The 16,088-nt window shown below is 43.7% G+C and overlaps 1 protein-coding gene across 3 annotated transcripts; it reads right to left on the bottom strand.

The window, feature by feature from the left end:
- Nucleotides 1–1,368: 1,368 nt before the first annotated feature.
- On the bottom strand, nt 1,369–15,878 carry LOC310712361 (lens fiber membrane intrinsic protein-like). 3 transcript variants are annotated; one of them, XM_083515331.1, is made up of 5 exons: nt 15,813–15,878; nt 11,736–11,954; nt 7,606–7,752; nt 5,820–5,933; nt 1,369–3,096 (listed from the first exon to the last, which is right to left on the bottom strand). In XM_083515331.1, the coding sequence occupies exons 2-5, from the start codon at nt 11,902–11,904 to the stop codon at nt 3,062–3,064; spliced, it is 465 nt and encodes a 154-aa protein (XP_083371457.1). In that variant the 5' UTR covers nt 11,905–11,954; nt 15,813–15,878; the 3' UTR covers nt 1,369–3,061. The 3 variants fall into 3 exon arrangements, with proteins under 3 accessions (XP_083371457.1, XP_083371458.1, XP_083371456.1); XM_083515332.1 differs by lacking the exon at nt 15,813–15,878 and adding an exon at nt 12,919–12,994; XM_083515330.1 differs by lacking the exon at nt 1,369–3,096 and adding an exon at nt 3,677–4,899.
- Nucleotides 15,879–16,088: the final 210 nt, after the last annotated feature.

The following is a 16,088-nucleotide window of genomic DNA, read 5'->3' as shown; positions in this document are numbered from 1 at the left end:
ATATTAATACTTATTTGTCATTTATAGATGTAACAATATATAGCTCTTTGTGTTCCATATAAGGACAGTAGGATATGAGTGTATTTTTGTGATTGGTTATACCAATCAGCCAATAGGAATTTCAACCAGGCTGATGGGACAGAGGCAGCCATAGGAGGAGCAAAGGGGGCTGGATTAAGGAAATATAAGTGCTGGCCATTATGGCAGGAGCCCAGGCCAGAGCTTGGTAATCATATACCACTGTGCCTCTTATTTATTTGTCTGACAAATAAATTATTTTTTTAATTTCTCTGCTGCTGCGTTGAATATTTCATTCCAGCTAAGCGTTAACCACAAGCAGGGTGCTACATGGACTGGTTGCATGGCAACATGTACAAATGGTTTTAGATACCTATTAGGTCCATAAATTACCATATAGCAACTTTCAACACAAAAAACAGCGACAATGTGTTGTTGACAAAGGATGCTGGACATAAAAAGGGCCCCATTACCTTCAGCTGCTAAGGGCCTCATCAAACCTAAATCTGGCCCTGCCTGTAAAAGAACCTGCTGTTCTCTCTTTCAGGAATTGTTTCTCTCGATGATGTTCAGCTCCTGTCATAGGATACAGGAAGTTGCCTTAAACCAAATCCATCGGTCCACATTGCTCCGCATTTTCTACACTGAGTGCCTGATCTGCCTCTTTAAACAGCATCAACCTGCATCATAGATTTGTATAACGGCACTATAATACCTGCAGTTTTATTTTCAATTCTTTTCATAATTGTCCCTAGCATAGAATTTGCATTTTTCACACCTGCCGCACGCTAGGCTGACATCTTCGTTGAGCTATCCACTACCAACCCAAGGTCTCATTCCTGGTGCATTCCTGCCACTTCAGTGAACCTCATGAGCATATGTGTGAAATTAAGGTTTTCTTCCCCCGACATGCATCGCTTTACATAAGTATATATTAATGGTATTTGCCATTTTATTGCCTTTTCACTCAGTTTTGAGGAGTCCCTAAATGGATGTTCATTTTATTGCAGGGAGGTGGAGATTTTGCACACAGCAGTCACTGAGAGAAAAATAAAGCATTTCATTTCATTTTATTTTAGAATCTCTTTTTGTAAGATTGGTAATGTCAACATGGTTCAGGGTCGCATATTTCTTTTTCCGAATAGTTTCACTGGAGGTAAATTTAACAGTGCTCAGTTGGGATGCCTCCAGATTGTCCCTGTTTTGTGGGAAGGAGTCAAGTACAGGCTGTGAATGTAAGTTTGTGCAAATGAAGTGGATGAAAGTGCTTGGTAGCCCTGACACTACAAATTCACTTTAAAAACAGAGAGTTCTTTTGTTTTCAAATAATATTTATTATTTTCAGTAGATAAACATAGTAAAGAAATGAAAGATTAACAATAATAAAAACAAACAAAAAATAAAAGAGAAAGAGAAAAAAAAGAAAAAAGATACATACAACATATTACCACTTAATTTATTAAAATTAAGTACCATCCATCTTCATAAACATAGTATTTGACTTCCTCGAATCGCTTCCATCCGAATTTCTCAGTAATTATATGTAGCAGTTTCCAATATCAGTGTTTCAAAAGACCATATCACAGTCCTATTCATGTTACATAGCTTTCCTTATCGTACATTTTCTTATTTATAAATTTAATTCCATTTTAATCCTAGGCCTAATTGTTTCTTTCACCGGGAGAATCCAGAAAGAAGAGGAACATCAAGAAGACTGGAAGAAATTTAAAGACTATTTGAATAAATATTGTAATATTAAAGATATGTAACCACTTGACAGAAACAGAGAGTTCTAGTCGATGCTACTCCTTTAGTGTAGATCCACTGAAATTAATGGCTGTGACTAACCTAGGTCATGGGTCTACTCTGATTAGAAATTAGTTGGCTACAACCCTTAGGTTGACCGGGGGGCGGGATGCATTAACAAGTGGTGTGTTTGTGTGTGTGGAGAAGTGATTAACGGGAAGACATATAAACATCCAACAGTGATGAAGGCAGGATGAATGCTGATTGTTGCATGACTGTCCCACAAGCAAATCAGAATGGAGGCTCAATAAAGACCAGACATAGTCTAACCTTTGCCTAACCCATTTTTTGCAAACACATCTGGATGAAGGCTCAACAAGTAGGTTGTCTATGGGAACATTCTGTTAAAGAAAAAGTCACATTCAGGTCTAATTAAAATGCCCCAAAGGAGCTTGGCAAGAAGAACCATTTTTCTCAGAGAACTTGCATGTTTGAGAGACAGACAGAGGAAGGCCTATCAAGAGATGGAGAAGAGGGAGGGTCTATTGCTTCCAATGACTTTGCAGGGCTGTCTTCTGGCTGTAGAACCTGACCTGATTCTGAATCGAAAGCCGTGTTTCTGTCGTCATAAGCAGGCTGCCTTTTAGGCATGGGAATCTTTGGGTTCATTTTAAATATTCATCATTAAAACCACAAGATATATGAAAAAAACAGGTGAATCACAAAGGTCATGTGCTCATACAAAATGTGAAGGCAATACCGCAAAGCATATGATTTACTGCATAGCCATAGGCTATTCCTTTCTTCTGGATGCATAGAAGATGTCTAGTCTATTCATTCCTTATCTTTAACCCAGCCACTGACTACTATTCATCACTATTCTTCATTAATAATAGTTGCATATGCTAAGCAAGCAATATCCTGGATATACTCCTTAATCTCTTTTAAAAAATTAATGTCACCATTTGGGGAAGGAATGATTTCCTTCTAAACCAAAGTTAGCCTGTCTTTCGCTCTCATAAATCAGAAAGGCCAGTGGTATGGGATGCTGGGAATTGTGTCTTCTGTTGGTAGCTCTGTTCCACAGTACTGAGTTAATAGATTCCAATTTGTGGTGAAGGGACTACGTTGCTGTTTCTTAACCCTATTGCTATTATATAATGCATCAGTTTCGTCATGAAAGTATAGTTATTTCCTCCAGGTCCAGCTTGTCTTGGTGCAGGCTGTGTTTGCATCCCACGTGATCAACAAAGCACCAGGTGTCATCTGAAATGGTAGCAGAGCCTTTCCCTCATGTTCATGCTGACCCATCTAAGAGAAAAGCCAGCGCACCTGTCAGGAGAGAGAAGGAGCTGAATCGGGCAATTGGCAGAGGAGAATAAAACATCACCCAAGATATCCTGATCATTGACCCCAAGATTACTTCTCTTGCTCAAAGATGGGAACATGCGCTGATCCTCAAACCCCTGCCATTCTAATGGACGGACATATACCGTATTGGCCCAAATATAAGCTGCACTTTTTTCCAAATTCCAACTGCGAAAAGTTAAAGTGAGGCTTAAATTCAGGACCTTACAAAAATTGGCTTTCACAAAATCGCTGCTGAAACAGACATACGGTAAAATGGAAGGGAAAAAAATGTTGTATTGCCAATTTGAGACTGTTGTGCAATTAATTCTAATGTCATTTATTGCTTTCCCCATATCTTACAGTGCAGTATTGATTTTTTAAATTTGCATTTACGGTGCTACAGTGTTTAACCCACTTGCGGGTCCTCTCTAGTACCCATAGGATTTTCTTCTACATGTGCCATTTATGGGTGTGAGTGCCTGCGGAATTTTAAGGGAGCAGTTTATATTTGGGTATTGTCTTTTTTTCTCCTCCCCGCCCCCCTTGAATTTTAAAGGTGCGGCTTATTTGCGGGTGTGGCTTATATTCAGGCCAATACGGTATTTTCTTCCACAGAACTACATTCTTTGCACATTTTGAGACTTTTGCAAGGGACAAGTCCTAGGCAGAAATGGAGGTGTCTGGGGATAGGTGGATCAGCCTAGTTCTGGCCTGTTACACCCCATTCTCACATTAGTATGTAAAATGTTTATTTAAATTATGCAAAAAACATATTAAAAATGTATTCACGACATGTATTAGTTCAATGTATACATTTCTAAATGAATTTGATCATAAAATGCATATGTTGAAGCCAAGACGTCCCTCCCTGAGCCATTGACACCAAACTGGGAGGGGTAGCTAATGCAGAGGACATAATCAGAATTCAAAATGACCTTAGCAGATTGGAGAACTGGGAGCAAGCTAACAAAATGAATTTCAATAAGGACAAGTGTAAGGTTCTGCGCTTAGGCAGGAAGAACCAGACACACAAATATAGGATGGGGGACACCCGGCTTACTAGCAGTACATGTGAAAGGGGTCTAGGGGTCTTAGTAGATGACAAACTTAAAGGAGTCAATAATGTGATGCAGCAGCAAAAAAGCTTACGCTATTCTAGGGCTGCATCAACAGAAGTATAGTGTCCTGGTCAAGGGAAGTAATAGTACCACTCTATTCTGTCTTGGTCAGAGAACATTTGGAACACTGTGTCCAATTCTGGGCACCACAATTTAAGAAGGATGTTGACAAGCTGGAATATGTGCAGAGGAGGGCAACCAAGATGATCAAGGATCTGGAAATTAAGCCTTATGAGGAGCTGAGTATATTTAGCCTACTAAAGGGGAGACTAAGAGGAGATATTATAACCATCCTCAAATATCTTAAGGGCTGTCACGTGGAGGAGGGATCATGCCTGATTTCTCCTGCACTGGAAGGTTTGACTCAAACCAGTGGCTTCAAGTAAGGAGATTCCAACTAAACATTCAGAAAAACTTTTAACAGTAAGAGCTGTTTGGCAGTGGAACAGACTCCCACAAGAGGTGGTGGACTCTCCTTCCTTGGAGGTTTTTAAACAGAGGTTGGGTGGCCTTCTGTCATGGATGCTCTAGCTGAGTTTCCTGCATAGCAGGGGGCTGGACTAGATGACCCTTGGGGTCTTTTCCAACTCTAAGATTCTACGATTTCATGTGACATATCAGCCAGAAGTCCACTTGAGGATCCCAATTCCGTTTCTGCTCTCCCACACTACGGAAGGAAAGGATGGCAAAGCCATTAGCAAAGACGTCCACCCTGAACACACATGATCCTGGAAATACTCAGACAGTGTTGACTTTGATCATAAGAAGCTGCCTTATGCAGATATTCTCCTTGGTTCACTTATAAGTCATTGGGCAGAAGTAGATGCTCCTCCCCACCCCACCTACATCTGTTTTTATAAGTTTTCAAAGGGATGCACTGTGGGGTAAGGCAAAATCAATATGCAATGAGCTGCTATTTTTGGAATGAAAACAGTTTATCAAGGAACGGTTTACCGGCTCAAAAAAAATAGATCTAGATTGTCTGTGTACTTCATAGAGGGTGGGGAAAGTACTCGGTATCTATTCATTCTGGAATAATGAATATACAGCTAATGTCTCTGGAGGAGTTTGTAAGGAATAAGGCCAATGAATTCCAAATTGCTGAAGTTTGGCACAAATGCACTTCTGTAGTCTGGAAGCCCTGTCTACATACTCAGGTCAAACTTGATTCAGATGTTTTTCCTGCCCTTCAAGCTGAATCTGGGGGAACCTGATTCCTTCAGAGGGTAGGTAAGAAGGGAGAATGACATTTCTGAATGGTTTTCAATACAAAACATACAGAAGTAATCCATGCTTTCAGAAAAGCAGCACACCCAGGGGATTGGTTCACATTCCACCCTCTTCCTCTTTTGCTGAGAGTGGAATCAAGTGTATGGCATGTCACACCCGGAAACTGTCCAATATGTGAACCTCTACCCACAGCCAATGTGGCACGCTGCCAGGGGCACGACTACATGGTGATGCTAAACGTGTAGATCAGCCCCAGACTGTTCTGTAATGAAAGAATGCAGCTGGGAACTCTGAGCGAAGGTAAACCTTGAAAGGAAGACATACATTTTCAGCATTTCCCATTCGACAAATACTCACCAGTCATAAGGAAGAGAGGAAAGGAGGCCCAGCCCAAGCCAAAAGACCATCCGTAAGAGCCTTTTCCTTCTGTCTGCCCTGTGAAGGTGGCCATGGCAATCATGACGCAAAGAGCTATTAAGGGGGGGGAAATGCATTAGGATATTAGATTATGTATAAATCAAATCCTGGAAGATGACCAGGAAAATTCAGCTTGTACAAAATGAAGAGGCTCAGTTGCTCACCAAAGCCAAACATCATCATCAAATTATGCTGCTGCTGAAAGATGTGCACTGGCTGCCAATTAACTGCCAGGGTAGGTTCAGGGTGTGGTTATTGGTGTACAAAGTCCTAAGCAGTTAGGAACCAGCATGTTTAAAGGATTAACTCACCCCCTACATTGCAAGCTGACCACTGCGTTCTGCAGGAGACGGCATCCTGTAGGCCCCAGCCTATGAGGAGGTTCGTTCCACATTATGTCAAAATTGGGCCTTTGGTGTGGTGACCCTTGGAAATCCCTCCCACTACATATCCTCAAGCACCTTCTCTCTTGTTTTTTTAGTGCCTGGTAAAGATGTTCCTCTTTCAACAAGCCTACTAAAATCTTTATCTCAGCTGGTATCTGTACTGGATCTGAACGGATGGATATGCAGATGCTGTTGTTTTAAACAGATTTTTATATTTATGGTTCTTATTTTTCAAATTTCATATGCCGTTGTTTAACTGTCTTTATATGTGTAACATGCAATAAAAAGATAAGTGTGCCATCACTCTGCAGTTCACTTGAACACAGACAGGTGGCGATGTAATGTACAGTGTGATGAGAAGTGGTGGGTGGGTGGCCCAGGTGAGATGTAGAGGGACAGCCGGAACAAGTGGCAGCCACTGCCCTGCTCTGCTGCCCTCCTCTGCCTGCCAACCCAGTGGGTTATTCTCCCAGGATCCAGAGAACCAGGCTGGTCAGCACACCTAGTGGCCACCTTCCTGTGCTGTTCCTCTTCCCAGGCAAATTCTTCATCCCGCTTGGTTGTGGCAGCATGAGGTTAAAAGGGGAAAGTCTTAGAAGCATGCTATACTCAAGAAGGGGGATGTGGTTTTCATTCAATGGAAGCCACTTCTCCTTGCAGTGTGCCTTTTGAAGCCAACCCACATGGCTGATTTCCAACTCCAACATAGCAAGTGGAAAGCAGTTGCTCTGGGGAGGCTTTGAAAGCCCTTTGTACTCCCACTTCTCCTTTGTAACTCTGAAACCAGGGATGGAAAGGGCTGGGGTTGCATTGCACCTTTTAACCAGATCCATCAACCAGTAGAGTGGGTCTACTCTGAGCATATGCCTGTTGTCTTTGTCCATGGAGGAGACTCTTGAGAGTCCCATGGACTGCAAGAAGATCAAACCTACAAATTCTTAAGGAAATCAGCCCTGAGTGCTCACTGGAAGGACAGATCCTGAAGCTGAGGCTCCAATACTTTGGCCACCTCATGAGAAGAGAAGTCTCCCTGGAAAAGACCCTGATGTTGGGAAAGATGGAGGGCACAGAGGACGAGATAGCTGGACAGTATTCTTGAAGCTACCAGCATGAGTTTGACCAAACTGTGGGAGGCAGTGGAAGACAGAAGTGCCTGGTGTGCTCTGGTCCACGGGGTCACGAAGAGTCGGACACGACTAAATGACTAAACAACAACAGCAACAACTCTGAGTATAACTTAGTTCCACTAATAATAGTTTGTCAGGTATATACATCTGAGTTCTGGGGTTTGAGGAGCTTGAACTGACTGTGGAATCAGATGGTTATGATGCCCAGGTTACCTGCAACAAGGCTGGCTACAGCTGCGGTCTTGGTCTTGGAGAGGGAGCCACATTGAAAGTCAAAAAATTTGCCAATAAGCATAAGGCAAGAGACGGCTCCAGCAATCATCCCGAAGAACATGAAGGCTCGGGTAGCATGGTAGTAATCTTTCAGGAAGGAAGGAAGAGAAAGGAAGAAAGACGGTTAAATATATCAATGGGATTGAACAATAGGACTCATTCATGTATTAAAAATAGTAAAGACAGTACAGACTACTGTCAACTGTTCTTTTTTGTTGTTGCCCATAGCATCCATTTTATGGTAGCACCAACATAAACTTTACCAAGATATGATTACCAGCATACACACACACACACACACACACACACACACACAGTCACACTGGGCTCTTAATGGCAGCTGAAGAACCATGAACTGCCTCACACACTGCTGTGTACCTTAGAAATTAAAGTCTCTTCCTGTTTTGAATACTATACACTGAGTACTCCTAGCAGAATGCATTGGTTGTTGTGGGAGGGCTAGAACCTCCAATGGCAGACACACTGTGCTCTTTTTGGGATAGTCTGTCCACTTTTAATAATAAATAATGATAATAATAAGACAGCCAAGCTCTCCTTGGTGCCCCACACTAGGCCAACACATTCAATGCCGGAGATTGATGGTGATGGCAGAGCCCTGAAAGAGCAACCCTCCCAGATTAACAATGCTACAAACAGTCTGCGATTGGTGGAGGATGGAGAAACCTGGAGGTGTCATCTCATGCAAGGTGACTACTTCGCCTTCGCGCACCTAGGTCTCCGTCACGCAAGCCAGGTCAACCCTCTGCGAGATAAAGAAGTCTCACAAGGTGGTGGTTTTATTGCCTATGGACCTGGCATTGCACAGCACCAATGACGGAGGTGGGTAATCCCTGCTCACCCTACCCATGTCCCTTGGGATGGGGCGTAGATTGGAAGGGGTTCGAGCATCACCGCATCTCAAAACCCTTCGCCGATAATATCTGCCCCCACCACCGTTCCTCCCTTGTCCTTCGACGGTGGCAATCCCAGACCCCACGCTAGCCTCCCCTATAATGGAATGATATACCCTCACTAACACAACATCCCTGGGCCAAGTCTCCCGAATTGAAAAGGTATAATATTGAGATGAAAAATCAGCAGGACAAACATCCCCGGTAGGTAAAACCCATACAGCCACACCCCAGGTAGCGAGGGGAGCACCACACTGGTCTGCTAACTATCAATCCCTCTCTCCCTCATAAGGGAGCCAGGGGGCTATTAACTCCTTCTGTGCCTTTGGGAGTATTAATGAGGCATGTGCTGTAAAATGGGGGTCACTAGCGAGCAGAGAGCCAGCTTCATGTTCAGAGACTCCGTCCGTCATCTCGCCAAAGATGCAGTAGGGAAAGTTGGTCGTTCTTGTAAGTTTTAGGAGTATTAGGCAAAGGCCCTGGTATAGCCTGGGTGCTTGGTTTCAGGAATCTATCCATGGCATGAAGTTCTATAGAAGTTGTTGCCATGAGTGTGTCAGGGTCACTGGGTTCATCTTCTCCATCGCTATCGCTTGGGACAAGATCAGGAAATTGCACAGGTGTCTTTCTTCGAGATGAAGGGCTATTGGGCATATTTCGATATTGTGTTCCGGGCTCTAATGTCCTTATGTTTTGAATTGAGATCTCTGTCTTTATACTCAATAATCTCCGCTTCAGTTCTTCTAATTCTGAACTCACGGGTTTATCTTCCTCCTTCTTGCAGGTAGTGTCTCTATTGTTTAATTTAGCTTCCCTTATCGGTGTTTGCTTTGGTTCTCTGCCAGGGACCAGCTGCCTCACTGTCTCATTCTTGAAAACCCTTACTGGGTGAGACCGCCATAAGATGTTTTTCATCTCTATAAGTCGAGATGGAAGAGCTGGAGTTCTAAAAGTCATAAACAGGCGTGTGATGTTTCTTATGCTGGGCAGGAAATGTAATTTTTTCAGATCGACTTTTTGGTAATGGCAGTTCAAAAGCTGAGATAAGGATGCCGTAATTAACCTACGATTCATCCACCTGTACTCATTTCGATGAATCTCAAGCATTATCTGGTTTGCTTGGAGGCATAGGCGCCGACTCCATGGGGCTTCAGGGGGCTCGAGCCCCCTCAAAAAAATTTTTGGGGGGGCTCAGCCCCCCCAATAATCTCGGGCGGGCGCCCTTCCACCAGAGCGCCGCCGCCGTCCCCTGCCTCCTCCCCACCTGCTCGTTCGCCAGCCAGCCAGCCGCGCGCCCTAATCGGAGAGCCCCGGCCAAGGGAATCCCAGCCAAGGCACTGCCGGAAATCCCGCGAGAACAGGGGAATCCCGACTGGCCACACCTCCCAGCCAGCCAGTCGGCTGGCTGGGGGGGCGTGGCTTGCCCGATTTAGGGCCGGAGCCACTTTATTTGCATATTCATGAGCTTATTTATTATTCATGAGCTTTCCCGGGCCCCCCCAATATTTTTTCTAAGTCCGCGTCCCTGCTTGGAGGACTTGGCAAGGCCTTATTTTATCTGTGACTCGTATTGACAGGTCACTGGCATAGTTGTATCTAATCCTCCTTTTAGCCCTTTGGGCATTTATAGAGGGAGGACAATTATCCAAGTATTCCTCTATATTAGCTATTTTGGTGAAAATTGCATTCAGTCTTTGAAGAACTAAGACCACAGTTTCTGCCAACATCATGCAAATCTCTTGGTAAGGGTATAAATCTGGAATCTTCTGGAAACAAGTTCCTCTATTGTCTTGTTCTAAAGACATGGGTGGGTCAGCATTTGGGATAGGGGGAATCCCTCCTACTCCTGTTTTCTGGGTCGGATCATCTCCTTCCTTCTTAGACTGGGGGAGGGTTCCCCCAGGACAGTTTGCTCTGTTTCCGAGCTAGGAATGAAGGTGTTTGCTTTCCGCCTCTTCTCTGCGTTGGCAGAATTGTGAGTCCCAATTATGCTGTTTTGGCTCTTAATGCCTCATTTTTTCCTTCTAGCAGGCATTCCAGATAATTAGAAGCATTCTATCAGGTCAAGGCCAAGTTTTACGTTCAATGGATGAAAACTGTGCACTAGTCGCAAAGGCTGCAATCTATCTTCTTTAGTGTTCCTTGTTACGCTAAATTGAGTTGAGCCATAAAACAATAGGTAATGAAACAATAAAACAATAAACCAGTAGGCTAAAAGCAAAGAAAACAAAATGACAACTCAAAATATAAACATAGGGTCTGAAAATGGCTAAAACCTAATTAAAAGCTTAATTGAGGGCAGGAGGTTCTGGCTAGGCTGCTACCTCCATCGCCATTTTGGCTGTATACCCACCCTGCAATCAGCTCTCACCTGTGGCTCCTAGTCAGCATGTGGCAATGGCCACTTCCCAGGAATGACTTCGACTGGCTGGTGTGAAGGCAGCCAATGGGTCTCAGACCCTCGGTGAGCTAGGGACTTCCCCTGTGTGCAAAGAGAGGCTCTGGTGGATTGTGCAGATGAGATCAATAGTGGGTCCAATGATCAAGAGGGTGGTTTCTGCACATGCTGAAGATGGAAGTGAGGGGCAGATGGGGCTCATCAACCTGGGAAGACATCTGTAGCATAGGTGGCAACTCCCTGGGTTATCAAGCACCCACAAATTCCCCATGAAGGGGCCGGGCACCCACAAATTTCGGTTCCAGGGCCATGCACGCTGCATGGCACCCTCAGCCCCAGGCACCCTCAGTTGCAGGGCCAAGTTGGCACTCCTGATCTGTAGGACATCTAGGAGAAGGAAGGAAACCTCTGCTGCTTTGTGGGATATCTACAGGAGAAGAAAAGGCTAGAGAGTAAACCCTACACAAATCCAGAGTGGAGTCCCTAAAACGGTTGGATGACACCTTATATGTCTCCTTCCAGCAACTTCTGCAGCTAAGCTGGTACTCTGCTTTCCTTTGGACCACACCAGCAAAGCCAAGAGCACAGTCTTCTCACCTGAGCACCCCAGGACCTCCATAAACACTGCTCAGGCTTGCACCCTGGGGAGATCACGTCAGTGCTGCCAACGCAGTGGTTTGACTTCGCTCCCAGAGGCACACTCAATTCTCACACTCACACTCAACAACAGTACTCAGAGCTGAAGACAGAGAAGCTCTTACCTGGCACATCCATCCCAAATGAACGACAGCCATCATTGGAATTACAACCTACCCACAGGCCATTGTTGGAAACACTGTTTTGCAACCAGTAATCTGAGCCCAGGGCAATGAGGAGGAACAGGAGGCTGATGAAAGCGCAAGCCACAGTGCTAAACTGTAGGACATTCATTGCGAGAATGCTCAGCTATGTAACAGAGGCGAGAAATAAGGAAGATGAACCTGCGGAAAGGAGATATTCATGTTATTCTTCGTCAGTTGCATTCCCTCCAACCTTCCCCAGATGAAAATAGGGACATCTCTCTAATTTTTATTAAATTTTCTGTTTTACAATTTAAAGTACTAATGTTTACATCCTTAAGATATCAGTGACTTCCCTTCTTCTCTTCCCATGGTTCGTTTTACATATCATCAATCCCTGCATATTTTACAGAGACTATACCATTCAGTATTCCATTATTACATCCATAATAACTTATTTACACTGCTGAATTTATCTAAATGCTGCCAGCATTTTCAGGTGTACAGTTATTTCCCATATATTCAATAAACATTTTCCAATCTTCTCTGAACATATGCTCTTCTTGTTCTCTTATTCTATATGGAAAAGAAGAACATTTGTCACTAACCTCAAATGACCCTCCTAGACCCTCCATTTGTTGTCCATCTCCCAAGCATTTTCTATCAGAAGAGGGGGCAAGTGTAGGGCTGACATATTTCAAAAAGTGAAAATCCAGAGCTGCTTTTTGTTGTTGTTGTTTTGGCAAAGTTGCTGAACTTTTTAGGCAAAATCTCAAAAATAAATTACATTTTTGAGCTATTCACATGGGAAATCGCCAAAATCCTGATGTCTGACATTGGTTGCCATACGACAGGATTTTCCGGACATTTCCTGCCCAGACGCTGCTTCTGAATACTGCAGTATTCCAGCTATGTTGTTGTTGTTGTTGTTGTTGTTGTTGTTGTTGTTGTTGTGTCCGGGAAATTCCTGACGTATGGCAACCCTAGGCAAGTGCCATCTCCATCACACCGGACAGGACATAGAGCACATGCCCTCCACTGCCCTGAGAAAAATCCCTTAATCCCATTTTTTATCCTGTTTTATTCTTTGGTAGATTTACAAAAAGGAGGAGGAGGAGGAGGAGGAGGAGGAGAGTTTGGACTTGATATCCCGTCTTTAACTCACCTTAAGGTGTCTCAAAGCAGCTAACATTCTCCTTTCCCTTCCTCCCCCACAACAAACACTCTGTGAGGTGAGTGAGGCTGAGATACTTCAGAGAAGTATGACTAGCCCAAGGTCCCTCAGCAGCTGCATGTGGAGGAGCGGAGACGCGAACCTGATTCACCAGATTACGAGTCCACCGCTCTTAACCACTATACCTCTTTCTCCCTGCCCATTGTGGCCCTGTCCTCTGCCTACCCCTCAGAACTGGTGGGTTACATGGGGCAGGGCCTTGGTGGTGGCAGCCTCTCATCCTTCTCAGCCGCTCTCCAGCAGCCGCTAGGAACTGCCCAAGGGGAAGAGGCCAGCAGTCACGGCCATGGAAAGGCAACAGTGTACTTTCCTTGCAGCTGCTACAGCCACTGCTCGGGACAAGCACTGGCTCAGCTTGGCAGCAGTATGTATGTATGTATGTATGTATGCATGCATGCATGCATAAATTAATAATAATAATAATAATAATAATAATAATAATAATAATAATAATAATAATAAATTATTTATGCCCCACCCATCCAGCTACTCTGGGCGGCTCCCAACAGATTAAAAACAGAATAAAACATCAGTAATTTAAAACTTCCCTTAACAGGGCTGCCTTCAGATGTCTTCTAAAAGTCAGATGGTTGTTTCTTTCCTTGACATCTGATGGGAGGGCATTGCACAGGGTGGGCGCCACTACCAAGAAGGCCCTGTGCCTGGTTCCCTGTAACCTCGCTTCTCACAGGGAGGGAACTGCCAGAAGGCCCTTGGAGCTGGACCTTAGTGCCCAGGCTGAACGATGGGGTGGAAACTGCACTGGCAGGGGAAATAGGGACGTTCCAGGAAGAAACAAGCGGCAGGGGTGGCTTTCGTGATTCCAGGACTGTCCCTGGAAAATCAGGGCACTTGGAGGGCATGCAGCTGCAGACTATGTTTAGATTTTTATTTTAAAAGGTCTACAGCAGATTGCGCTGTTGTGAACAGAAGATTTCCTCAGACTCAGCAGACTGTGACAGACATTTAGCATTTCTATACTGCAGGTCCTCAGGGTGCTTTGCAAGTAAAAAAACTGTTCCCTCCTTCCCTGTCCTGCTCTCACAAGGGATATCTTACTCAGGAGGGGTAGTGTTTACTGTAGTGGCCCCCAAGTTTTACTTTCCCTGAACCACCTGAAAATCACTGAGAATCTCAGACCCTCCAAGTGTCCCTATTTTCCAGGGATGTCCCTGATTTAGAGAAGCCACCCTGGCTTTTTATTTGATCCTAGAATATTCAGCTTTTCCATAGAATGCCCCTGTTTGCAATGGAGAAATGTTGGAGGATATGGAGTTATCCAACCCCCGAGTTGTCTGAAGGCAATCCTGTATAGGGAGGTTTTAAAAAATGTTTTATTATGTTTTTATATATGTTGGAAGCTGCCCAGAGTGCTGGGGCAACCCAATAAGATGTGTATTACTATTAATAGTAAAATTATCATTATGGAATGGGACGTCCCTATTTTCATTGAAGAAATGTTGGAGGGTGTAGAACAGGCATCTCCAACCTGCGGTCCTCCAGATGTTTTGACCTACAACTCCCATGATCCCTAGCTAACAGGACCAGTGGTCAGGGATGATGGGAATCATAGTCCAAAACATCTGGAGGGCTGAAGGTTGGGGATGCCTGGTGTAGAATCTTGGTGGCACTTGGTGGAACCTAATGATTTCTCTGCCTGTTTAGCAATTGTAACGTGCTCTGCTTGTGATTGTGGCTGATGTCTATCTTTCCAAAAAATATGGAATTCCAATTTTGATACAATAAAATATAACCCTTCACAGAGCTATAACCCCAGAGTACTAAACTGTCAATCGCTCTTCCCATGGAATTCTGGGAATCGTAGCTCTGTCAGGGAAAGGGAGTTGCCAGAAAGCTCTCAGCACCCTTTACAATTCCTGGGATTCTTTGGGTGAGACATGACTGTTTAAAGTGGTATAATAGTGATTTTAATGTATGGTGCTCATGTGGCCTAAATCTACCAGATTAAATAATCAGACTGACAGATTAAAGCAGCCTGGGTTGAATTTAAAAGGTGTCCTCAATTAACTAAGCAACAGGGTTGTTGTTGTTGTTTTTAAATAAAGCTAGCTTTAACTCAACTTCGCACAACTGTTGGAAGTGGCATATGCCCATTTAAAAGCGTCATTCATAATATAGGATATGCCTCTTCAAAGCAATTACTATTACTATATGTGAAACGAATAATCTAGAAATAAAATATGCTTTCCTTCAGAGCTACTGCTAATTGATATGCAGATTGATGTTCATATAACCAACCAACCATTCAATTAAATTAACCATAAAGCTTTATATATATAGCAAAGCAAACTAATACCCTATTTCCACTGCATTCCAGTTTCACATGCACTTAGAGATCCATCCCTCCCTGTTTAGTGTTGTGACAAAAAAGCATCAAAATTCCGCATCAAAATTGTATGCACTTTGCCCTAAAGTACACATTTCCATATCCGTCCTCTCCCATAACCAAATATACATTTTGTATGCTTTTCAGCACATTTGAGACATGCCTATCTGAACTGGAATTGCTCCACAAAATTCAAGGATGGTTCTAATCCACTTGACACCCGTGTACCAATCTGCATATAAGTCCAGGACTAGTTAACTTTAAAATGTGGACCAAACATACTTCTCAACAAAATAAGCATCATAGAAATTTGAACTAAGTACTTGACTGTGTGTGTGTCTGTTTAGTACTTCACTGCATTACACTAGTGCAAAGCAACAGATTTTAGTCCCTCTCACTAGTATCCAAATTAGCTAACCAGCTTGGGGGGGGGGATTCCCTTTCCCTCCAGCACAAATCTAGAGATGTTTCATCTCACCTGGCTCAGAATCGGCTCCTCTTGTCTTCAGGTGAAGTCAGCACTCTGCAACAAGGGCCAGGCATGCTCTGACTCCACCACCCATGGGATTTGTATTTTAACAGGGATGGGCAGGAACAGCTCCTCCTCTTCGAGGGCACAGCCCTTCTGTGAAAGGCCCCCATCTCTCTCCACCAAGCTTTTTGTTCATTTGCTTCCTTCTTGTATCTAATTTTTATTAAATTTTGTGTTTTACAGTTTAAAATACTCAATAAAAATATCAATGACTTCCCTACC

This window comes from Podarcis liolepis, assembly GCF_965112155.1.
Source record: "Podarcis liolepis genome assembly, chromosome: 7".
Lineage (NCBI taxonomy): Eukaryota > Metazoa > Chordata > Lepidosauria > Squamata > Lacertidae > Podarcis > Podarcis liolepis.
This window is presented reverse-complemented; position numbering and strand designations above follow the sequence as displayed.